Source organism: Elgaria multicarinata, chromosome 3 (genome assembly GCF_023053635.1).
Source record: "Elgaria multicarinata webbii isolate HBS135686 ecotype San Diego chromosome 3, rElgMul1.1.pri, whole genome shotgun sequence".
In the NCBI taxonomy this organism is placed as follows: domain Eukaryota; kingdom Metazoa; phylum Chordata; class Lepidosauria; order Squamata; family Anguidae; genus Elgaria; species Elgaria multicarinata.
Genome location: NC_086173.1, coordinates 16,641,949 through 16,666,764, shown reverse-complemented (window position 1 = coordinate 16,666,764; position 24,816 = coordinate 16,641,949). Strand labels below are relative to the sequence as shown.

Genomic DNA, 24,816 nt, shown 5'->3' with positions numbered 1-24,816 from the left:
AAACTATGTTTAGTGAGAACAAGCTCAGATCAAACTGTAGTTTCAGAACTTGACTTGATCTCAAACCATCTTCTGATCCTTATGGTTATTTTCTCATTTTCACTCCCCAAGAGCTTCCAGAGCTGGTGTTGATCCCACAGCACACGAGGCCTACAATGGCAGAGGCTGAAATGGATGCTCTCTATGATGTTTTCCTGGATGTACAGGCACGCTGGGGCACGGAGGTATGGGGTAGGGAGTTGCAAGGGATGGGGAGCTGACATTGCAGAGAAATTATAGGGGGCTTGCTGTCTCACAGTGCATCTAAAGAGGCATTTTTTGTTGTTTCATTGTTGGCACCAGTACTGATTATGCTACAGCCACTGTAAAGTTTGCAGTGTTGGTAGTATTGCTGAAAGCTGTTTTCCCCAGCCTGGTGCCCTCCAGAAGTTTTGGACTACTACTCCCAGCATTCCTAATCATTGGCAATTCTGGTAGGGGCCCCAGGATGTTTTTGAGATAAGTAGGAGAGGAGAGATGGGAGGTTGCTCATGGCTGTGGGCAGACAATGTACAGATCCTCACGTAGATATGTGTCTCTGCATATTCCAAGGCACTTTGCAAGTGTCTTTCCCCCCTTTAGACTCAACTTTTTCCAACCTGGTGCCCTCCAGAGGATTTGGTCTTCAAAGTCCATCAGCCTCAGTCAGCAGGAATGATGGGAGATGCAGTCCAGAACACTTGGAGGGTACCAAGGGAGACCAACTCTCCCTGACCCTTTCCCCCATCCTGTTCTTTCACCAGCTGTTGCCAGCTGAGCAGGACTCCTCCTTTATTTATTTATTTATTTAATTTTTATCCCACATTTTCTGCCAAGGATCCCAAGGTAGCATACATAATCCTCCTCCTCCCCATTTTATCCTCACAACAACCACCCTGTGAAGTAGGTTGGACTGAGAATCTATGACTGGCCCAAAGTCACCCAGTGGGTTTCCATGGCTGAGTGGGGACTAGAACTCGGATCTCCCAACTCCCAGCCCAACACCTTAGCCACTACACCACACTGGCTCTCCTCCTTTATTCCTCAACACATAAGGGAGGAAGGCAGGTGAGAGTACCACTGTAGGGATAGATTGGTTGTTGACTTGGCTGCCTTGAAACATTGAAGAGCTACTGTAATACAGTGGTTAACACTAAGGCCTTAGCTAGACCTAAGGTTTATCCTGGGATTGTCCCAGGGTTGTCCCTGCCTGCTCCCGGGATATCCTATGTGTCATTTACATGAATAGGGATGACCCTGGGATGATCCCGGGATAAACCTTAGGTCTAACTAAGGCTTAAGTCCCATTGTGTTCAGTGGTGCTTCCTCCTGGGAAAGTGAGCTACAGAATCACAGCCTAAGAGACTGTACTGTGAACCAGGGAATTCTAATCAGAAAATAAACCTACCTTTTAAGTCTTTCTACCATATCTAGTGGTTTGGGAAACTTTAGAAAGATTAGATTACATTACTATTAGTATTTGACTGATTTATTTAAAAAATGTATATTCTGTCGCTTTTCAAGAACATTCACTGGTTATTACTAAAACATGACAACAATACGGGTTGCAACACACACACAGAAGCAGACATTCCACTATCAGCAGCAACAAGGATTCTTAAACAGCAGTCAGTAACTACCAAAAGCCTTTCAAAAAAGCCACTTCATCAAATGGTTTCCTGGAAGCTGAGGATACATTCACAGCTGGCATAGCTTTTCTACACCTTGTGTGATAATGCACTGATCCTGTTACTCAGTTAAACAATCTAGGAGATCTAATGTGTCCCCCCCCCAAAAAAAAACCCCATGTAACCCTCTTACAGGACATGATTTTCTTGGGTGATTTCAATGCTGACTGTGGCTATGTGGCAAAGAAACGCTGGAAAGATATCCGTCTGCGTCGGGAGCCTGGCTTTCACTGGCTCATTGGGGACACAGCAGACACCACCGTCCGAGAGAACACCCGCTGTGCCTATGACAGGTGGGGTCAGAGGTGCCATCCGGGCAGGACTTTGGATGGAGACACCCAGGGTCCTACTCAGCAAAATGAATAGGAGGGTCTCCAAAGGCAGCAGGGCTTCCTTACAATCTAAAGAGGGGGTGGGGCTGTAAGGTAATTACATTTAGCACCTAAAATTAATGTATCACTGGGTGGGATCCAGGAACGCAGGCTTGGTTCAGGTGAAAACCTCCATAGTCCACTCTGATTTAACCCATGTCTCATTCTCCCTCACCTCTAAACAGGATCGTGGTACACGGCCAACGCTGCTTGGCTGCCATTGTGCCTGGATCAGCTCAACCATTTGATTTCCCCAAGAAATTTGGACTCTCGGAGGAAAAGGTACCAGGCAGTTCTTTGGGGGATGTAGAAATCACATGGTTATTATTACCTGGTTCGCACATAACATCCAACAATGGGTTGTTTAACCCATAGATAGTTAGGGGCTGCACAGGAGTGAGCAGGCTGCCTCCTAATTGCTCGCTGCTTCCACTTTGTTTCCAGTTTACAAAACAACCCAGGAACATCCCATTCTTGTGAGTCCAGAGAGAGAAACAAACCAGAGTTTTAACCCAACAATGTGCAGAATCCCTTTACTTGAAGAAGGGCTAAGAATACTTAGAGAGCAATCCTATGGCCCCTAGGCAGAGTTTGGTGGGCTGTAGGATAGTTCGGGTTCCTGGATCTGAGGCTGGAGATAGTGCTCTGACCTTGGAGTCAGGAATCTGAGTTCCCCTCCCCATTGCAGGCAGCGCAGAGAGGCCCATGCCAGCTGCCTCTCCAAAGTCACAAAGGAAACCTCAGAGAGGAGGGAAAGGAGACAAGAGAGGCTGGCTTATGCCCTATCCCCAGGCTTCCCCAGCTTCCTTCCCACTCCACAGAGCCCCAGCTAGATGGGCAAAAAAGCCTGTCTACCAAAATGCAGAGTGGGAGGAGCATGGAGGTGAAGATTGCCCCCACCACTCCTCCAGCTCTGCACTGGATGGCCATCTGTAAGCCTCCAAATTCGGAGGGTAATGGCCTTCACGATAGGACTGCATTCTTAAAATACTTATGTTCTACTTTTTCTTATAAAATAAACTCAAAACAGCTTACAAAAAATAAGTTAATAAAATACATAAAACACAGTAAAACAATCACCACAATGCATATTATTAAAACCAATTTTATGCAATAAAACTGTTATGATAAAATTACAGGCTAGAATCTTCCTGGTGCTGGGGGTCAGTTGATCCTAGAGAACCAAGCCCTCACCACATCCTGCTATAAGCATCAAGATACGCTGAGTATTTCCCTCGGTCTGAGCATCTTCATGTTCAGACCGGTTAGGCTAATCTGCTTCTTCTGCCCTGTATGCCGCCTCTCCAGCTGGGGGATTCCTTAGAAATACTTGATATCTGTAAAGTATTGTGCTCCCTGATTACCTCATGGTTAGGGTGACCAGATGCACTGGGAAACCCCAGAGACCTCCGGAAAAATGGACGTCTCTGGGGCAACCGGGACTGGGCCCCAATTCACTGGGGCAAAGGGCTGGAAGACGTGTTCCTGGACTTCCGGGAATGCGTCTCCCAGCCCCCAGCGCCGATCTAGGCTTCTCCTGCTGCTGGCCGGTGGTAAGTCTCAATTACAGGGACACTTTCCTTTGGAGGAGAAACATTGGAGACTGATGGAGTCTTCATAATATTTGTTTTATTTACAAATATACAAGCAGAGCTTAAGTAGATAGAGGCAAACAACAGGCACACTTACATGGCACCAGATCTGCTATTTCTGCATCAGCTCTCCAGAGAGATGGAGAGAAACAGACAGCACGCCATGGTGCTACACCTTCAGCCAATTCACAGCTTTCTTCCTCTGTCCATTGAGAGCCCCCCATCTCTTTATTAGGGTCCTCTATACCTGCATAGATAAATGCATCTATGTAGTTGAGGCTCTGCAGTCCACTAATGGTTCCATATGCATTATTGTGGGACTACCGCGAGTTGTGCAATCACTGCTACTGGCTTGGTAGTGTTTTGTTGCAGACTGCCCCTAGGGTGGCCGGATGCAAAAGAGGACAGGGAATCCCACCTCCCTAATAGTTGTGTAGCAGAGGGGATTTGAGTAGCTGTGGTTTCCATGGCAAGAGGAGAGGTAGTTGCCTTGCATTGAAATCTGCTGTCTGGAGGGCACCCTTTTTCTTGAATTGAGAGCAGGGAACAGAAACCTTATCGTTTACTTCCCATCATCTCATCCCCTCTTTCTTTCTCCACTGTTCCAGGCCTTGGAGATCAGTGACCATTACCCTGTGGAGGTGGAGCTGAGCTCAGGCTGCTGGGGACTCCAGCCCATCAGTCCGGCCAGTCTTGTGGTGCTGGCCATAGCTATGCTGTCTTGCTTGTTCACGGTATAGAAGATACATTTGACTGGAGAAATCCTAGGACTGAAAGACGTTGTGTAAAGTTTCCAGATGTCAGGAGCTGCTGGATCTGTGCGAGGCTCCCCTGCGTGGTAAACAGTGGGACTGCAGGAAGCAGTTTCTCAGTGAAGAACCTTCAGGCCTTGCCGCTGACTCAGGCTGGCCCTTGGATCCACCTGGCCAGGAAGGAGTATAAGGCGGCTTCCTGTTCCAGTTGAGCCATGCTCAAGCATCAAGGGCTTTCTGAGTTCTGGTCTGTGCCTGGGTTTTTGTTTACTCTTTGGTTCTTGCTACCTCCTGGCCGCTGCTCCTCAATCGTGCTCAGTGTCAGCTCCAAGTTTTTGCAGGCCCTTGGGCAAGAACCCTCAATGGTTCCCCTCCCTCAGTGAATCCACCTACCAACGATTGCCACCACCTGCTATTGCTCCTCTCTCTCATCGCTACTAATTGCTTGCTTGAGAGCATCTGCTGCTCCTCCCCCTCCTCAACACCTCTGTTGGTGGGCCCCAGCGAGAGGCAGGTGAACAAGCAGGTTGCAATAGTGAAAGGGAGAAGCAACTCGTCTCTGTGTGTGGGTTATTAGTCCGCCCCTCCTGCTGGAGTGTGTGCCCCCAGCAAGTGCCTGACTATGCTAACCCATGATCCTACCTCCTGGCAATGCTGTGGTTTTGACTTTTTCTTTGGTCCTGAGTATTGGCTGACCACATGGCTTCTGCCCATGATCTAGCCCAGGCCCAGCTCTAATATTAGACAGACTGAGGTGACTACCTCAGGCTAGGGTGACCATATGAAAAGGAGGACAGGGCTCCTGTATCTTTAACAGTTGTACTGAAAAGGGAATTTCATCAGGTGTCATTTGTATATATGGAAAACCTGGTGAAATTTCCTCTTCATCGCAACAGTTAAAGCTGCAGATGTCCTGCCCTCTTTTCAATCTGGTCACTCTAGTATAGCTCCTGCAGCTTTAACTGTTGTGATGAAGAGGAAATTTCACCAGGTTCTCCATATATACAAATGACACCTGCTGAAATTCCCTTTTCAATGCAACTGTTAAAGATACAGGAGCCCTGTCCTCCTTTTCATATGGTTACCCTACCTCTGGCAGCAAATGCCACCCATACACTGTGATAGCCAGTGAATTCAGGTAGGTGGGGACACTCCCACTCACCCAGAGCTCCATCAGACAACGAAAATCACATTTGCTTACTGTCGCTTCTCCACCCACGCATTTGTCCCCCATTACTTCCTCTTTTGAAAGAGGAAGTAAACAATGTGCACATGGGCCATTCAGTGAGCCATTTTGATTGTGCTGTTTCTCCTGCACACAGCAGGAGAGAGCGGCAACTTCTGTCTTTAAAATAAATTGGACTTACTAGGGTTGTTTTCTGTGGTGCAAAGAAGGCTAGAAGGGGTGGGAGGTGCACAGGAGGTAGACGACGTCGTGAGAGGGATGCACGAAAATCCTTGAGTGCCCAGTAATTAATGTGCAATAAAACGCTCGTCTGATGGAGCTCCCAGTACACCTCCTCCCCTGCCAACCAGGAGCTCCCCTGCATGTGGGAATGAGTGCCTCACCTGTATGTGGGAGGTGCTGTTCCCCACTGCTCAAATCCACATGGTCACTCAGAAACCTCCCCCACTTGCTACTTTAACTTTGTATTTTAACCAACAATATGAAAAATAGTTCTAATGAATGCTCGCCACCATCAAAATCTCTCTTGGTGTGAAAAGCTAGCATGTTAGGCAGATTTTTAAGTACTGGGAGCATACAACATGCAACACCCTGCCACAATTCTGAAGCTGTGGTACCATCCTATTTGGGCTTTTTTTTTTAACCTGATGGTGTAGGATCAGCCTTCCCCAACCTGGTGCCCTCCAAATGTTTTAGATCACAATGTCCAGCATTCTTCATCATTGGCTATGCTGGCTGAGACTAATGGGGATTTAAATCCAAAGCTTGGAGGAAGGCTGGTGTAGATCTTCTTTAGAACAGGGTATCTCTCAGAGATGCTTTCCAACTTAAACTAAAAAGTGTCTCTATAGCCTCTCTAATCCTCCCACTACTGAAGTCCTCTTTAGGAAGAACTATTTATAAAGTTTTATCTACATCTACCTCTCTATCATTTAAAGCCGTTCACTGCCTTTTACATCGTCTCAGTCCTCAATGGACAGAGCAGGTTAATGAACCCTACGGAGCATGATCCGTGAGTACACCTGTAGGGTTCATTTTTCAAAAACTTAAAGAACTGATCACATGTCTCATTTTTTCTGAAGAAAAGAATAACTTGGGTCAAAGAGGACTTCGTAAAAGGTTTAAAAATAGGAACTGTATTCTGAGACTGGGAAGGAGCTTTCAAACTTCTTGTCTTTCTTAGCTCAGGGAACTTCTAGGGATGTTTGAGAAATGTACCAGATTCAAATGAGTTCAGATTTCCATGAATCCAATCTGCAGATTCTGCCGCGGACTGGCCTTTACCAAGTCACAGGGATTCCGTGGAATTGCAGACCAGTTTTTCACTGCATGGGGGTTGGAATTTGCACTAATGTGAATCAGCACCAATGTGAATCAGCACATTGGCATATGTAGGTGCACATTAGTAGAAGTAGAATGGAATTCTGGTTTTTAAAAAAGCCCTTCAATTCCATCAATGAGCAGATGATGGAATGAAAGGTGCCTGACAACCTGCAAAATACAGATGGAATGGACTTAATAAAATATGTACATTCTTAGGAACATCTCTCTAGACAACAATATGGCCAAGGCGTGTGTGTTTGTGTGTGTGTGTTATTCCACCCACTTATACTGCATGAATAAGTGTGGACTTGTTTTATCCTGTATAAAGAGTTGCATAGTATAAGCAATAGCCCTAGCCAATTGCTGTCTGAAATACCTCTCAAACTGAGAAGATCGAATACCCACTTTAAAAGGCAATGCAGTAAATCAGTGCAGGTGCTATGGAGCTTTTATATTGTTTCATCCTTCATCTGAAGTTCACTTCCCTCTCTAGCTAGAAAGAGACCTATAAAGAAGGATGAGGATGGACTGTGTATGTAATTGGGATTTCCATAAAGTTTTATGAAACCTCTGTCAGTGATTAATATGGAAGAAATGCCTTTTTTGGAACTCTTAACATGTTTTTCTGGTTCTTCTTATCTGTCTGTGTTTCTCTACCTTCACTGTGCCTATAAAAGCTTTGGACATTATTCTGCCAAAGTTAAGCACTTTTAAAGAGCATTGATTTCAATGGGGAACATTTAGTCCTTGATAAAATGATGCAGTGGCCTAATCTACACAAAGCAGGATATTGCACTATGAAAGTGGTATAAAAGAGGCAGGAGCCACACTACTGCTTTATAGCAGTATTGAAGTGCACTGACAATTCTTGGGGCCCATTGACACATACTATATTCCGCTTTCATACCACTTTCATAGCGCTATATCCTGCTTGGTGTAGATTAGGCCAGTGCTGTTTGAACTGCTCTCAGCAAGGTTCCTGGTTTGTAATAAAGAACCCAGGACCTTCTGCAAAACATCTTGCTTTGTACTTTCTCCTGTTCACTATCACTCCTTGTTATTTGTGGGTTAGTTCTTTGTGGCATGGGTGTGTGTGTGTGTTAAACTGATTGTATTCCCCTCCCCCCACACCTGCATCTGTTGCCACCGATCTCTCTTGGGATGCTTAGAATTGTTTTAATAATGCCATTAACAAAGAGCACAAAATGCAAGGCTTACACCTTGCTTTAATATTTCCAACAAAGTTCCTCTAAAGGATTCTGCATGCGATGGTCCTGCAGACACACAACCAGTCCAACCTCAACTGTGCCATGCACTTGTGCTTCAATGTTCCCAACAGAAAAAAACAGAAAGGATCAATAAAAGTATGAATTGATAAAGAACTGCCCTGTGTGGTTTAATTAGATTTTCAGAAAACGTTTGACCAAGGGCTGCTCCCAGAAAATGTCCGAGGCTCCATGAAACAAGCCCATTGTGAAGGATGATTTATGACTAAAGGACAAGGGAATCAAATGGAGAGTAAGGAGGAGAAAGTGGAGGTCTAATTTCTGGGGTTTCATTCTCCCTCAGCAAATGATAGCCTGCTGGTGTGGCCCAGAACTTTCTCTGCTAGATTGTCACGTGTCAAACTCAACAGTGAGCACAAAGGCCTGCATCCTCCCCTGCCTGGCCAGCTGCTGATGCAGCAATATAGACCCTCTGGGCTAGCGTTCTCCTCCTGATCAGCTCACTACATACATCCAGGACATGTAGGATACACTGGGGCCAATGGCACAAGCCTTCACCCTCCTGCTTACCTTGCTGGGCCTGCAGCTTGTGGTTGCAACCTTCAAAATCTGTGCTTTCAACATACGCAGCTTTGGAAGAGCCAAGGCAGCAAATCAGAGGGTCATGGGAGCTCTTGTCCAGGTGAGTCTGTGAATGGTTCAGGTGGAGGCCATGCTACATTTGTTCAATGAGAGTGCCGGCTCTCAGCCCTGCAAGAAACTATGTATCTCCAACCGAAGGGATCTGGAGACAACGGGGTCTGCTCAGCAGCAAAAACATTGCACCCAATTGTCCTCTTCAGTAGGCTGCAAGTGTAGGTTATGTGTGGGCTTCTTCAACCTAGTGCCCTCTGGATGTGTTATACTACAACTCCCAGCATTCATGACCGTTGGCCATGTTGGCTGGGCTGATAGGAGTTTATGTCTATCTGGAAGCCTGGCCTTCAAAAATAACTGAATATGAACAAAGAGTAGGAAAGGAAAAGTAGCAAACAATCCATACGATGGGAGATATAGGACATTGTACCTAACAGACATTTTAAACAGAGGTCTCATTTCGGTTGAGGAAGAACCTGATTCACAGTAAGATTCAAAGGCCTGCTCTTGGATATATTAACCTTAAGGTTTAATTGCAAATATGTAGCACATTTTAAGAGCATGTGGTGCTACTTTATACTGTCTCACATGCATTGCATGCAAAAGGTCCCAGATTCAATCCCAAGCATAGTCAGGAAGGACTGGGAATAGGGAAAGTCCCCATCTGCCTGAACCCCCTGTGTGCCAATAGGTAATCTTGTGACCTACAGATGTTTTAGACTGCAACCCTCATCAGCCCCAAATAGCATGGCCAATAGTTGAGGATTATGGGAGTTATGGTCCAAAACATCTAGAAAGCACCAGGTTTCCTACTCTGGGGTTATATCCAACTGTGTTTGTCTACCAGTGGAATGGACACTGCTGGTGGAATGTGCCCTCCAAGAAACCCTCCTGAGCAGGTATGAGAGGTGGGGTGGGTGGGAAATCTTATTCTGTATGTGGAAGACTGCTCATATGATGTTGGACACCTCCCACTAAGCTGTATGAAACAACAATCTGACAGTATAAAACAGCTTCTATGTTATCACATATTAAGCAGTCATCTCTTAAGCAAAACACAGGACTACTTAACCTTTTCTAATGGTCACTCAATACGTACAGTCCATGAGCTGGTCAGAAATATAGGTGCTCCTAAGGAATAATCTTATGGGAAAGGTGGTTGGTTGGGCAGGGTTGGCCTAAGACACTTTGCAGCAGTGTGTAAAGGTGCACAGACCAGGATGTCTTGCAATCCTACAAAGGATGCTTAGAAGATTTCACAGCAGCTGGACTCAATGCAGGATTTGCACTCTTCCATCATCTGAGAAACTGGATGCAATCCAAGGCTAAAACCTCCCCAATTGCACACAGCTTCTTTGGCATTGCTGAAAACATTGCTGCCCGAAAACAATTGCTGAAAACATTGCTGCCCCCAAACAATTCTGCAGCTGGGCTAGATTTGGGGGTCAGTGGTGGGGAAAAAGTGCAACTGCCTGGCCTAAATGGTATCCCTGCTCACACTGAGTCCTGATCCCAGTCTCCAGTAAGCTAATATTATGCCTGCTACCACCTTTTAACTTGGTCCTGCATGTGTGCCTTTAGCAACAGCTTGATAAGAAACAATCAGCAATCCAAGCTCTTCCTTACCTGGTGATAGAGGGGTGGGGGAAATTGTTCCCGGAAATGTCTGTGTGCAAGGTTGTTTTCTTAAGGCACAAGAAGAAGAAGAAAATGTTGACAACCCTAATATTAATCTCAGTTTAGAAAGCAAAAAGTGCTGAGGCCAGCTAGGGTTCTCTAGGGTTGCAGTGTTTAATTAGTTATTCAGATTGAAAGTATTTAAAATTTATTGTCAAAAGAGGTGCTCCCAATTAAACAGGCAGCAGATTTTTAAATGGTTATTTTTAATGCAAGTCCCTCTAAAGCCTGCAGGTGGTACATTTTCCCCTTCAAGGGACCATAGGATTGCACTCTTTAACACACACATGATTAATTGATTAAAATGCATTCAATTGGGTCGCAGCCCTAATACTTTTTGGGTGCAGAAAAAGACACATAAGTATGGCCAAAATATAAAGAGAAAGCAGATCCAAAACACCTTTTGACTACCTTTCTTGCTGTCTGGGTCCACTAGTGTCAGTGGTTGGTATGGCTGGGCCCCTAGCAAGGGCCCCAGACCAGCAGGAAGCTCACTGACCATTGGAAATGCCAGAGAGGAGTGGGCTTGCTAGCATTCCTCTCAGGAACCCAACTGACCCCTCACAGCCTGCAGGTCTTGGCGCACGCTTGAATGCGATTTAAATATGATCATATTATGCCAATACTTTTCCATCTGCACTGGCTGCCAGTCCATTTTTTGCCTGATTCAAATAAATGAGTTGGGGCTAGGTTATCTGAAGGACTGTCTCCTGCCTAGACCCCAAGATCATCTTCAACAATCCTTCTTCAGTAGCCTCTGCCAAAAGAAACGAGGTGGGCAGCTACTCAGTTGTGTGCAACCTCAGTTGTGGAATGAGCTTCCCAGAGAGGCTCACCTGGTGCCTATGTGTTGTAGGGTGACCATATGGAAAAGAGGACAGGGCTCTTGTATCTTTAACAGTTGTAGAGAAAGGAATTTTAGCAGGTATCATTTGTATGTGTGCAGCACCTGGTGAGATTCCTTCATCATAACAGTTAAAGCTGCAGGAGCTATACTAGAGTGACCAGATACAAAAGAGGGCTCCTGCAGCTTTAACTGTTGTGATGAAGAGGGAATTTCACCAGGTGCTGCACACATACAAATGACACCTGCTGAAATTCCCTTTCTATACAACTGTTAAAGATACAGGAGCCCTGTCCTCTTTTCCATATGTTCACCTTATACATATGTTCTTCCTAGTGTCAGGTTGAGACATTATTTTCCCAGACATTTTAGTCATTTCGCTCTGTTGTTTTAAATCTGCCATTAAATTTAAAATCTCTGCATTGCTGCTAGGTTTCAGTGTGGTTTGTATTTTTATATTGCAATTTTGAGCTCTTAAATTTTATATTGTAGTTTATGATACATTTGTGATTTTAATTGTTCTGAATGCTCAGAGAGCTTTTGCTATTGGGTGGTATAGAAATGTAATCAATCAATTAATTATTTAAAAATAAAGATATATTAAAAAAATTAAATTTAGAAATAAAAATAAATAAAAATAACTGTACTACCAAGGCCAAGAAAGAACTGTTAGACCCCCCCTCCCAATAGGAAAGGGATGGGCAACTTGTGGCTCTCCAAATGTTTTGGCCTACAACTCCCATGACCCCTCCCCATTCGCTATATTGGCTAGGGCTGTTGGGAGTTGCAGATCAAAACATCTGGAGGACCTTGTTCATCCCTGATTGAGAGCAAATACTGACCCCTTGGCAATGTAGCGGGAAGACATCATCATCATCATCATCTGAATTTGTATGCCACTTTCCCACAAAATGTGCTCAAAGCAGCTCACAACACAAACAAGAATGCATATTGATACACAGGTTCCAATAACGCAACAACCACCACCCAAACAATTCATTTCACTAATACCAACACCATTTCAAATTCAGCACAAAATGGGCAAAATCCATGATCAAAATGTTATATCCATTATTAATTATCAGCCATGCCTAAGCCAGCACCAAATACACTTTCCCAATGAATCAAGGCATCGACAAACAACATAGCCAGCCAACAGCGTGGTGAGGGAAGGAAATAGCAATCAGATCTCCCATAACCTGCAACAGCTGATCTCTCCATGCCCCACTCTCTTTTGGTAACGCTCCTAAGGCTCTAACAGAGGCTGCTCTGGCTGTTCCTGCTGCTTCTGAAGGGCCTCTGGAAGCAACCACTCTGGAAACCAGGTGTTTTCCATTTCCCTAAAGCAGAACTCACCCTGCAGCAGTTCATCTCTCTCAGCGTCCTATGCTTTCATTCTGGTGCAGTTCTTAGGACTCCAGCAGAAACCAGAGAGGTAATGTCTCTAGCCTCTTCCCCTATGCTCTGGATCTGTGCAGACTGTTTGGAGTCAGTCTGAATTACCTATGGGGTCTCTGAGTAAAAGAGATTGAGGATCCCCCACACCCACACACATACACTAATTCTAAAATGGATAACCTTTTTGTTCTACAAGGCCGAAGGGGCTAGGAGGAAATGAAGCTGGGGGAAGTCTGAATATGACACAAAAGGATAGCGGATTTTGTCTTGCAAAGAGATCTGCTGAGCACCTCTGAGAGGAAGCAGGGTTTGCTTGGAGTTGGGTTGTTGTAGGCCTGAACACAATCTAAATAAACCTTCATAAAGGAAACACCACAAGTCTTCAATGCCTTCCTAGGAAACTGAAGTCTGAGCAAGCGCTGAAACCCCTGCAAGTCCACCCCTCCCAGGACTGGGCTGCAAGAGCGTAACAATACTCTCAGAGTGTGTTCCCTCCCTCAGTGGAGTTCCTGTTGCTTCTCCTCGTATTAGTCTGAGCAAGCAGGCAATAGCATCAACTGCTGCTCCTTCCTTCACACCTCCATCATTGTCTGGGCCAGAGTGAGAGGAAGTAAACAAGCAGGTTGCCATGGTGAAGAAGGGGGACAACTTCAGGGGGCTTTTGTCAGTGGGCCCCTACTGGAGTGTGGGCCCTCGCCATGTGTCCAAACATGTCTGCCCTGGTCTGCATGTTCGTGCTGCTGTCCATCAATATGGTTACTCCTGTCCCCATATCGTGAGGGGAATATTGTACAGCCTTCGATAGAAAGGACATATGGTTGACATGCGACATTAAAGCAGACACAATCTCTTGGCTTCCCTCATGTCGCATTACCCACACTCTCCCTTTTGGCTTCAGAGCAGCCGGCCTGGTCAGGGCAATGATGACCAGTGGCCACAGCACCTCAGCAGCAAAGGAAACCTTGTCTCCAGCTTCAGGCTCTGACCACCCACTGTTCTCCTCCCTCCTGCTAGATCCTTTCTCGCTGTGATATCTCTGCCGTGCAAGAGGTGCGCGACTCCAAGGGCTCAGCTATCCGGACCCTGTTGTGGGAGCTGAACAGGTACCAGCAGATGTCTCCTCCGACCATAGGCCTGATCTATGTACATGAGGCGATATAATGGTCATAGCCACTACAGGTGGAGGAATCCCTTTTGTGAATGCTGGCCCAGTAGCACACCGATGAATGAGGTGCGCTAGAATCGTCATCCCTGATGTGCTAGTGTGCTTTTATTCACAGGGTGTTTTAGGTGGGTGAGCCATGTTCCCCACCTGCAGTCAGAAGTGCCAGCTCTGGATTCTATCACCTCATTCTCAAAGGCTGGCCATACCATCAGGTAGAGCGAGCTCAGGTGACCACCTTGGGCAGCTGAGTTTGGGTGTTATGAAAGGGCAGCATATTGCCAGTTATTTAGGGTGCAATCCTATGTATGTTTAGACAGGAAAAAAGTCCTACAACTCCCAGAATTCCCCAGCTAGATAGGGAAGCATGCCTGACTAGGAAATGCTGGGATTTGTAGGACTTTTTTTCTGCTTAAACATGCATAGGATTGCATCCTTAATTAATTATTGTATTTTTACTGCCAGGGAGATGGGCTTGTGGGATTTTCTGCATTGAGGGCAAACTTGGCCATCCTTGGGTACAATGCACCTGTCTTACCTCAGGGAGCAAAATGTCTTGGGACAGCCCTGCTTCTATGTGTGTAGACCAGCCATAGCATCTGTGTGTCACATGTTTTTCTATTTCATATATTCTAAATCACCTAAATGGTTTTGGATTACTGCAAGGCATTATACGTGGGGCTGCCTTTGAAAACACTCCGGAAACTGTGGGCCCAATTCAAAGTGCTGGTATTAACCTACAAAGCACTGTGGGCCCAATTCAAAGTGCTGGTATTAACCTTCATATAACCTTGGGGACAAGGTTACATGAAGGATTGTCTCCTTACATATATACCTGGCAGAGGCCCTTCTCCATGTGCCCCTACGGAATGAGGCAAGGCTATAAAAAAGAGGGCCTTTTCAGTGGTAACACCCTAGTAGCAGAATGCCCTCCACTGAGAGGCCTGCCTGCCTGGTGCCTGCACTGTGATGTTTTCAATGGCAGGTAAAGGCTCTTTTATTTTCCTAGGCTTTTTAGTCCTTCCGTTTTAAGCATTATATTAATGCATTTTTAGATCTTTGCACTGCTGGCTTTTACTCTTATTTTGTTTTAAACTTAAGGTTTTTATATTGTATCTTATTGTGGCGTTGTATTTTATGGCTTTAAGTTTTGTTTTGTAAACCACCCAGGAAGCTTTAGCAATTATAGAAATGTAATCAACAGCAGCAGCCACAATATTAAGAATGTAAGATGTGAAAGAAATGAACCCTCACACAATTCCTCGGTTGGGTCTCAACATGGCATCATTTTATTGGCAGGTATGATTCTTCTCATCACTACAGCTACCTGGAGAGCAAGAGGCTTGGGCGAGGCAGCTACAAAGAGCAGAATGTCTTTGTCTATCGGTACTTTTTTGGGAGAGGGGCTGGAACACCATTAAACTAGAAGCCCCAGAACCAAATCCAACTCTAGCCAAGAAAATATCAGGATATCTAAACTGCTAACCAATTATATAGTGTTTGTTGTTGTTTATTCGTTCAGTCGTTTCCGACTCTTCGTGACTTCATGGACCAGCCCACGCCAGAGCTTTCTGTCGGCTGTCGCCACATATTTGTATATGTACTATATACCAATTTTAAATATGTATATAGTACATATTTAAAATTTGCACTACATTTATTATATTTTACCTTCACAATAAGCCAGTTAGACAGACGGCAGTGTGAGTCCTTAACTTCCCAAGCCCATCCCAGTGAGCTTTCTGGCTGAGCAGCAATATAAACCTGGATTTCAAATCCTGCACAGGTCCAACTTTTTGTCATCTACACAGCACACTTTCTCATTATTGTTAGGCCACACAGATGGGGAATTGAGGCCTAGTTCTCACTGAAGATGTAAACCAGTGTTTGAGTTGAACCACTTCAGACTGCTGATTGAATAATAAAAAATCCCTCCACATGGAACATTAACATGGCTTGGTGAAGGCAAGGTTAATCAGAATATAGATACGTCTCTCTATATGAAAGAGAATGAATGAATGAAATTCAGTCATGACAGCCCCCACCAGCAGTGTTTGAAGTGGTGCAAACCCAGACACAAGCTGCACCATCTCAGTAAGAACTAGGGCTTGAGTATGACTCACTCGAGACACTAATATCTCCCAGATCTAAGTTCTCCTTCATATATAGTGGACCAAACTATGAAAGCAAGTATTTAAAGGGAAGTTCCCACACTTAAAACTTTCTGAGCTATGAAGCCTCCTTGAACACACCTTCCTTCTGCTGCCTATTTTTCCGATTGACAGGACGGATGTTGCATCAATTACTGATTCGTGCCAATTTGGGGATGAAGTTGCCAGAGAGTCTGAGGTCTTTGCTAGGGAACCCTTTGCTGCACGCTTCTACTCTTCATACACAGGTAAAGCCCAATTTTTCCATTTGGGGCTCCAAGAGATAGCTCTGGACATGTGTCCATAGATTACAAAATAGAATTCTGGACTAGGAAAGGCTAAATTCAGCAACCAATATAAATTATGTAAGTTAACTACATTTCACTAATTCCTCTGGCTAATATTGTTTTGCAAAATTTGTTCTGCTGTGCTAATCATGGGGAAGAAACAGACAGAAATACAGGGTGCTGTGGCCCTGTCTCTGACCATGCTTTCTTATAGAGAAACCCATCCTACTTCTGAAATTTCAGTCACTCTTTCCTATATGTAATTTGAAGTATATCTTTGCAGCCATAAGGACTAGAAACATGCTCTTTTTAAAAAAGAAAAGAATGCTACACCCAGTGCCATATTATATGTTGGATTGTTTTGTTTTGTTTTAAATGCTCCTATAGCATAAACATAGCCCTGGATACTTTAGTGGTGCTTAGAGCATGTGGTAGATTAGAGACGAGGAGGGGGGGGGGGCGTGTAAAGCAAATCACAAATGTATACAGAAGCTAAGATGAGGGAAAGAAGCTTGTGTGTGTTGGGTTGAGTGCATAGGGAAGAAGAGAAAGAATTAGAGGTGGAAACTTTACCATTCCCTCTTCCCCTCCCAAATTGTTTTAAGCGTTAGCTGTTATGTTTTTGTTTGTAAATTTTGTATGTTGATTTTTAATGTCTTTTTAATCTAATATTTTAATCTTTGAAAACCGCCGAGAGAGCTTCGGCTATGGGGCGGTATATAAATGTAATAAATAAATAAATCATTGGAACCACTGTCACCCCCCACAGCCATCCTGGACTTTGTGCTACTCTTACACCACTCCAGTCCTCGAGAAGCCGTCCAGGAGCTCAACCTGCTCTTTGGAGTGTGCATGGAACTGATGCGACGGTGGAAAACTGAAGTACGTTATGGGGGACGTGGTGGGGAGGATACTGCGAAGTAGATGAGCCATTGAATACTCACATGCAACCCTCCCCCTCCACAATATGAGCAGAACGTGATGGTCCTGGGAGACCTGAATGCTGCCGGTGCCTACATCCCAGCAAGCGCTTGGGCTGGGATCCACCTGCGCAATCACCTTGCCTTCCACTGGCTCATCGGCGACAAAGAGGACACCACAGTCAGCCACCGGACGTGCTATGCCTACGACAGGTACCAAAGCCATGTTTCCAGTACTAGCCACCTCCTTTCTCCAAAGGAATTTTCTGCTTCATTCACAAAAGCAACCCCATAGTCACCAGCCTGCCTCTAAAGTATATTCATATTATTATTAGACAATGATTGTCTCCCAAAATGGCTAATATGTAATAAAAAAAGGAGACAGGTTTCTTTGGGCAAGGCTAACCTTTCCTCATTGCTATTCTTGCTTGAACGAGGCTCCTGTTCCTTAGGCCAATGGATGGGGCTGGACTGGAGCATTTATTTCCCTTTACTTGTAGACTATAGTACATAAGCACACAACCTTTCCCATGCCTTTTGTCTCTTTTAAGTCTGATGAGCTGGGGAGCAGACAACAATGCAACACTATTTATTGCATTTCTATACTGTCCAATAGCCAAAGGTCTTTAAAGAAGCAGACAGGGAGGGTGTTCTTGAATCGATGCCACCGCCAGGCCCAGCTCCCGTTCAGGCATGCCCCAAACTCCTGCTTTCTGTGACACAGGTTGGCCCATCTGGACAGGAACCTGTTCATCTCTCAGGGCTGAAAATGGAATCCTCCCAGTTCCCACCTTACTCTCTCTGTCCCTCCCTGCTAGGATCATAGTCCATGGTGAAGAGCTACTCAGGGCTGTTGTGCCAAGGTCAGCTAAGGCTTTCAACTTCACACGAGCGCTTGGACTCTCTGAAGAAGAGGTGAGTGCAATTGGGCTCCCTCCTCAACAAACTCAGAAGAAACACATGACACCCACAGCACAAGCTGCTGGTGTGAATGTGATGGGACGAGGCCTGGATAACCCACATTCATTATTTCTATAGGCCCTAGAAATCAGTGATCACTATCCTGTGGAGGTGAACTTGCGGATTACTCTCAAGGCCCAGCGGGAGCTCTAAGTCTTTGGCCTTCCTGCTATTCCTCGAGACTAAAGGTGAAGCAAGGGAATGGGGGAAGAAAACAACCACTAAGACAGTGCCTCCATTTAGGCAACTGACAGGATAGGTCCACGATAAGTAAAGCTAGATTCTCAAGTTATTAAAATACTTTTTAAGAGTGGACAAGGTGTTTAATTTATGCCATGCATTTTAAGCTAACTTTTCAGCCAAAATAGCATTCAGAACCTGTTGGAAGTTTCAGAAACAGGAGAGGGCTTAAATTTTTCCAGTGGTCAGGACTTCAGGACCCTCAACTCCTGGCTTATGTTCAAGGGCAGGCAAACAGGAATCTACTCATCTAGTTCTGGAGTTCAGTACGTACTTTGTGTGTGCGTGGGATTTCCCAATTGTGGCCCCTGTACCCCACACTCCCTCCAAGCCCCCAGCTTGCTTTCTGGTTTTATTTCAGTTGAAGATCTAAAGCAACTGTATGTGTTTTTTTTCCAGGAATGGGGAGTTGTTACAATGAGTTTCTGCGATGCCCATTTGGAACTCAAAAGCATCTGTAACACAGAAGTGTGCAACTTTTGGCCCTCAAGATGTTTTTGCCTACAACTCCCATCATCCATCACTATTGGCCATGGTGGCTAGGGATGCTGGAAGTTGTAGGCTTAAATTTTAAATCTCTATCTATCTATCTATCTATCTATCTATCTATCTATCTATCTATCTATCTATCTCCAGAGAGCCACACATTATCCATTCCTTTATATACATTCTGCCTTAAAAGGTCAATTAAATCAAGGGGAAAACCCAGATTTTACAACAAGGACTGCATCAGGCATTGGCAGCCACACACAAGATTGCTGGTACGAGGGAGGAGAAAGACATCAGCAGCACGGAAGCAGTCATACTTGTTTCTTCTGGGTTACTGGGAAATGAAAGGTTTTAGATTTTGCTCCCTTCCTGGAAATCCCAATGGGCACCACTGCTTCTGTACCACTAAGGGCAACACTGAAGCGGGATGTGCAGTTACTTGCCCTACTTACAAGAGCCAGAAAAATCTAAGCCTGTTTCCGAAGAACGGATTTTTGCCTAACCGAATAATTTTGGAGGACTTCTCAGGGTTGTACAGCATGAAAGTACTAAAAGTGCAGTGATATTGTGTATATGTATCCCTGTTTTCTCCTCACGCTTCATTCAGCATGCACTTGCTTGTTTTCTACTGCCATTCCCTTGCAGCCAACCATGCAGAGACAAGTTTTCTCATTTTAAAAAGTTGGTGCTCTAAAGCACAGGCAAATTCTGTATTTGATCATGTTGCCCTGCATGTTTTGTGGGTTCTCCCTTCCTTAGGAGCACATGTGACAAGACCAACCTTTAAGGGATAGACTGCTATGGGAATTGTCTTGAGACATTGACAGGATTGCTGATCCTCTCATTGGTTCACAAGCACCTTCAACTTTAGTTTTGAAATTATTTTTACAATATTTATATACCGCTCAATTATCTAACACGGATTCCAGAGTTGTGAACGTAGGCATAAACAGTATAAGGGGGAAAAAATATTAAAAAGCACCATTTCAAGGTTATATTAATCCCAAGCTCACCCAAATATTAACCACCACACAGCAGCTAGATAGAACTGTTTATTTGCATGAATCTTCCTTTAAGAAAAGAACTGAGTGGAGCAACGTATGGATAGATCAGGCACTCATGCTGCGTGCAGGGCACGCCACTTGTCCAAAGGTCCCCGGCTGGGGATGTATTTAACTCCACAGCCATCAGGGATCAGGCGCTTCTCAGCCACCATTTCCTCAAACTCATCAGCATTGAATTTGGTGAAGCCCCATTTCTTGGAAATGTGGATCTGGAGGAGAGAATGAGGAGAGAGCAGAAAATTACCCCAGGATTTCTTTTGTAAAGGTCTGGACACATGAACACTTAAAAGCAGCTACTACTACATATTATGAACAGCTCTGAACTTTAGACTACTCTACCACCAGTCACTGTGATATAGAGAAAATAGATTCACAAAGAACCTTCCACCAAGGATTAATTTGTTATGAGCAGCAAGACACCAACACGGCTATCTCGGCTTTTTAAAAAGAACCGTAAGGTCCCACTAGAGTATTTGAGAGACTTAACTCTCGTTCTGCATCCTACCTTCAGCACCACATGACACGCTAAACCATGGCTGGTTAAGCATTTTGTGCGAAACATTATGGCTTAGTGTGTTGTGTGAACCATGACTTAGTGTGTCGTGTGACCATTCCTAACCGTTATGGCTACATAGCCAAGGTTTGAACACGCTGACTAGCCATTTGCTGCAAAAGGGCTAGTGGCCTAGCCATGGCTTAGTGTGTTGGCTGAACAGGCCCAATGCCTTTATACCCACACCCCACAAAAACAAGACACACTCTTACGTAAGGCCCCATCCATACACATTACCTTCTGACGACCAGGAAATTTGAACTTGGCCCTGCGAAGCGCTTCAATTACATGTTCCTTGTTCTGCACTTTGGTGCGAATGGACATGATGACCTGGCCAATGTGCACACGGGCCACAGTGCCCTGAGGTTTACCAAAGGCTCCACGCATTCCAGTCTGGAGCCTAATGAGAAACAAAAGCATAAAATTTTAGTCTACCAAGGGTTGTTCTAGATTTCAACACCACAACCAGCCAAACTCTCTTAGCGGAATTTTGTGAATAGAGTCAGCTCATCACAAGTGCTATGTCTAGAGAAGCACCTCACGAAGAGTCAAAGGTGTACCCAAGGTCCCTTAAGGTACTCTGTACAAGGAACGGAGCACGTACACAACCAAGGGAGTTGCTGTGTGCAGTCAGTGCACACCAGCCGCTGATAGCAACAGGGGCTGGTCGGCTTAATTGACTGCACGCTCACTCATACACCTCCTCCAAAGTTTAACATCAGAGCTGGGTCTCTAAACCCTTCCTCACCTATCAGCTCCAGCACATGATAACATCTTGTTGATACGGATGACATGGAAGGGGTGCAGGCGCACACGGATGTGAAAACCATCCTTGCCACAACTCTTCACCATGTACTTGTTGGCGCAGATGCGGGCGGCCTCTAGAGCTGTGGGGAAGAAGCACATGGTGAATAGTAGCAGATCATATAATCACAGTGACAGCAAGGGCAGGTTGCAAGAGTTGTTGGGTGTTCCTTACCTTCTGATGACAACTGCTCATATTCATCTGACACCATGTGCCCACAGAGTGGGAACTCATCAACCTTAGCCTTCTTCCTTCCCAGGTCAAATATCCTGATCTTGGGATCTGAAGAAAAAGTAATTTCATCAGCCACTGTTACATGAGGGCATAGGCAAGTAAGTGAGGCTAGTTCTCTGACACTCTCTATCCAATGCGGAGAAGCCACTGGCGAAATTATATGCCATACGGTTGGACCAGGCTGTTTTGAGTCTTATCCGGCAGCCCCACCTCAGGTTAAATCTAATGTTGCTTTCTGGAAGCTCAGAAATCATTTACAATTCATCCTATGCCAAAACAAATCCCAGTCATAACTTGGCTTGCCACCATCTTACTTACCAGGAACACCTCTGCAGAAGCGAGATTTGGGGTAAGGCTTGTTCTTGCAGTATCGATAGCTGCAGGAAGAAGAAAGGTTGAGGACATTTTATTTTTTTTAATTGCAGCCACAATACCTTGTTGCCTATAGATAACGTTGTCCCTTGTACCCAAGATAATATTTAACTGGCGTTAAGCAAGAATGCTGTGGGTGGGTGGGTTAGAAACTGGCCTGAGTTGCAAGCCCTCAAAAATTACCACCCTTCAAAAGTATTTTACTAGCCTACTGGGGCTGCTACAGGAATGCTGGGCAGCCAATCTACTTAGTTGCCTGCATGGAATTATATGCACTCACACTGCACGCAATTTTTTGTCTCCTATGGTTACCAGGTAAGTGATTAAATAAATAATTAATCAAATCATTATTAAACAGCCGACAAACACTCATCTATGGGCCTCTTCAGACAATATGCTAAGCCATGATTAGGCTAACTCTCTTGCAGTAAATGGTTAGTGAGCATGTTTAAGCTGTGGTTATCTAGCCACCATGGTTAGGAATGGTTCACATGACAGGCTAAGCCATAATATTTAGCTCAAAATGCTTAATGACTGGCTTAGTGTGTCTTCTGAACAGGTTCTTATTTTATTGGCCGGATCAACTTTGGGTGGGGGAGAAGAGGTACGGCAACAGAATTGACCTCCCTCACAACCGTGCCCTTGCTTCATTGAATTTGCTCCCACAAAAATGATTGCAGGCTATTAAGTGGCATAGTAAAATATTCTACAAATGCTCAGAAATTCTCACTACATTCTGAACAAACAAACAAAGTGCATGGGTGGCCCTCAATGTAGTCTGTGACACCCCTACACGTTATTTGGGGCAAGGAAACAATAGCCTATGGTAAGGCAAATAGCTGTAACTATATGCCACAGTTAAGTGTCCACAATTTTGTAAGCTTGGAGCCCAGTTTTATTTATTTATTTATTTATTACATTTCTATACCGCCCAATAGCCGGAGCTCTCTGGGTGGTTCACAAAAATTAAAAACATTCATAATATAAAACAACAGTATACAACCATAATATAAAATACAATAAAAAAACTCAACCAGATAAAAACAGCAGCAATGCAAAATTACAAATTTTAAACACCATGTTAAAATGTATTTATAGATTGTTAAAATGTTGGGAGAATAAAAAGGTCTTCACCTGGCGTCTAAAAGCATATAATGTAGGTGCCAAGCGAACCTCCTTGTTTTGATGTATTTGATGTATTTTGTTACATTCATGTTACATTATGATTAGAAAACCAGCTTGCGTGAGCTGAAGTAACAGTTTCTACTCCACCCCCATTGTCCCAGCAAGTATTATACAAGACTGAATTGATAAGTGTCTAATTCTAATAGAATTCACTTTGGTACGGGGTGGGGAGAAGAGAATTTGTTAGGTGGGAGATGTGGTTTTCTGAGTCATCCTCTCTCTTTAATTACACCCAACACCAAGAATAATGTCTGGAGCAGGCTTTTCCCTCAAGTTAATACCTATCCAAATATCTGTTATAACAAAATGGCTGACAGAATAATCTACAAATTAGGAAGTTTTGATTAATCTATGAACACACTAAATTATTTTAGGCAATGCCACTTTCAACTTCAACTCTCCATCTGCAACATGGAGTTGATACTGGCCTAAACTTAGTGTAGTCCTAAGGGTAACAAGGTTTGCATAAAGCATTCTGAACACTCCTGCGCACTATATGAAAATGCCAAGTATTAACATACTTGGTGGTGAGGATGAACACAGGAGAGCTTTTGCCTCCATGCTCTGCTTGTGGACTTCTCAGAGTTATGTGGCTACTGGCCACTGTTGGAAGCAGGATGCTGGCTTCTTCGAATTCAACATAGCTCCCAACATTCTTAGAGCAGGGGGGCAAGGTGGCAACCACCACAAAACTACTTTGCTAATCGGAAAAAATGTGATGTAACAAGGGTGCTTCTAATCCAGTCTTCCCCACCCTGGTGTGCTCCAGATGTATGGGAGTACAACGGGATTACGGGAGGGCACCAGGTTGGGGAAGGCCGATCTCATCCACCCTTTTGGCTCCCAACAGGAGATCAACCACTCGCGGTGGGCAACTCATGAAGACGACCGCCGCCAGCGAACTTGGGCTTGTCGTGCTTCGTATCTATTGATAGACTTATCCTCCACGACTACTGGGAGTATAAGTCCAGGTCTGGGAGACAAATAAGTGGGAAACGGAAGATCAAGAAGGATCCTCTACAGCAGCATCCCTGCCCCTGTCCCGCTATGGCAGGCAGGCAGGCAGGCGGGCGTCGCCCTCCCTTCCCTTCCCTCGCCCCCAATGCAGCCAGCCACGTTCCCTTCTCCTGCCTCGTTCTTTCTCTCTATCCCCAGTGGGACGGAAAACTCACCAACGCGCGGGGCGGCGGCCCATGGTTACGGGTCTGAAAGAGAGACAAAGACAGAGTCAGTCAGTCACGGGCCACAAAGGGTCCAAACGGGACCGTGTCTGAGGCCTACTCGGCCTCCGCAGGCCAGAGCCGCGCGGCAGCCATCTCACTACCACACTCACCTCGCCGAGCGGAAAGAGAGTGGGGACGCGCCTGCGCGCCGCTTATCAATGGGGCCGCTCTAGGACAACGCGGTGACCATAGATGCCGGTCCTCGCGGCAGCCTAGGTGGGAAGAGGACGCGTAGAGGCCGGATCATAGAGTAAGTCTAGAGAGGCATCAGGCGCCCCCTGGTGTCCGACTTGATTTGGGAGGGTTTGTTTTACACTGGTGGGAGAGGCAAGGGGCTATGACGAGCTTCGACGTTTAAGGCTCAATTCTATGCATGCCGTAGCTAGGGCATGCTGCGAGTTGTAGGATTACCCTCCCCCCCCGTCTGCATAGGATTGCGCCCTTAATTGGGGAAAGGGCAA

General features: G+C 45.1%; 3 protein-coding genes and 1 non-coding gene across 6 annotated transcripts in view; 2 read left to right on the top strand and 2 right to left on the bottom strand.

Annotated features, from left to right (window-relative positions):
- DNASE1L1 (deoxyribonuclease 1 like 1) overlaps nt 1–7,501 on the top strand; it is a 29,629-nt gene extending 22,128 nt beyond the window's left edge. For all 3 annotated transcript variants that reach the window (XM_063119416.1, XM_063119415.1, XM_063119417.1), the window contains 4 exons: nt 112–224; nt 1,842–1,999; nt 2,263–2,359; nt 4,278–7,501. In XM_063119416.1, coding sequence (XP_062975486.1) covers nt 112–224; nt 1,842–1,999; nt 2,263–2,359; nt 4,278–4,409 — 500 coding nt within the window. In that variant the 3' untranslated portion in view covers nt 4,410–7,501. The remainder of the gene's footprint in view (nt 1–111; nt 225–1,841; nt 2,000–2,262; nt 2,360–4,277) is intronic.
- Nucleotides 7,502–8,430: 929 nt separating this feature from the next.
- On the top strand, nt 8,431–18,463 carry LOC134393927 (deoxyribonuclease gamma-like). The gene is made up of 8 exons (XM_063118956.1): nt 8,431–8,838; nt 13,726–13,814; nt 15,173–15,259; nt 16,159–16,271; nt 17,080–17,192; nt 17,286–17,443; nt 18,049–18,145; nt 18,269–18,463. Exons 1-8 carry the CDS (start codon nt 8,698–8,700, stop codon nt 18,341–18,343), a joined length of 873 nt encoding a protein of 290 aa, XP_062975026.1. The 5' UTR covers nt 8,431–8,697; the 3' UTR covers nt 18,344–18,463.
- A 1,495-nt stretch (nt 18,464–19,958) lies between these two features.
- RPL10 (ribosomal protein L10) lies at nt 19,959–24,413 on the bottom strand. The gene is made up of 6 exons (XM_063119421.1): nt 24,305–24,413; nt 21,894–21,952; nt 21,516–21,623; nt 21,285–21,423; nt 20,774–20,936; nt 19,959–20,192 (listed from the first exon to the last, which is right to left on the bottom strand). Exons 1-6 carry the CDS (start codon nt 24,325–24,327, stop codon nt 20,037–20,039), a joined length of 648 nt encoding a protein of 215 aa, XP_062975491.1. The 5' UTR covers nt 24,328–24,413; the 3' UTR covers nt 19,959–20,036.
- Nucleotides 21,089–21,222, bottom strand: LOC134397081 (small nucleolar RNA SNORA70). The gene has a single exon (XR_010025349.1). It is a non-coding gene; the product is annotated as a small nucleolar RNA SNORA70 (small nucleolar RNA).
- Nucleotides 24,414–24,816: the final 403 nt, after the last annotated feature.

Bases quoted from the DNA above. Each gene is read 5' to 3' on its own strand.
- LOC134393927 (XM_063118956.1), top strand. From the start codon at position 8,698: ATGGCACAAGCCTTCACCCTCCTGCTTACCTTGCTGGGCCTGCAGCTT. The intron at 13,815-15,172 runs GTACCAGCAGAT...TTTTATTGGCAG, and splicing joins CTGTTGTGGGAGCTGAACAG to GTATGATTCTTCTCATCACT. The intron at 15,260-16,158 runs GTACTTTTTTGG...TCCGATTGACAG, and splicing joins CAGAATGTCTTTGTCTATCG to GACGGATGTTGCATCAATTA.
- RPL10 (XM_063119421.1), bottom strand. From the start codon at position 24,327: ATGGGCCGCCGCCCCGCGCGTTG. The intron at 21,424-21,515 runs GTAAGGAACACC...TCTTCCCCACAG, and splicing joins TGAGCAGTTGTCATCAGAAG to CTCTAGAGGCCGCCCGCATC. The intron at 20,193-20,773 runs GTAATGTGTATG...TCTCTCCTCCAG, and splicing joins AATTTCCTGGTCGTCAGAAG to ATCCACATTTCCAAGAAATG.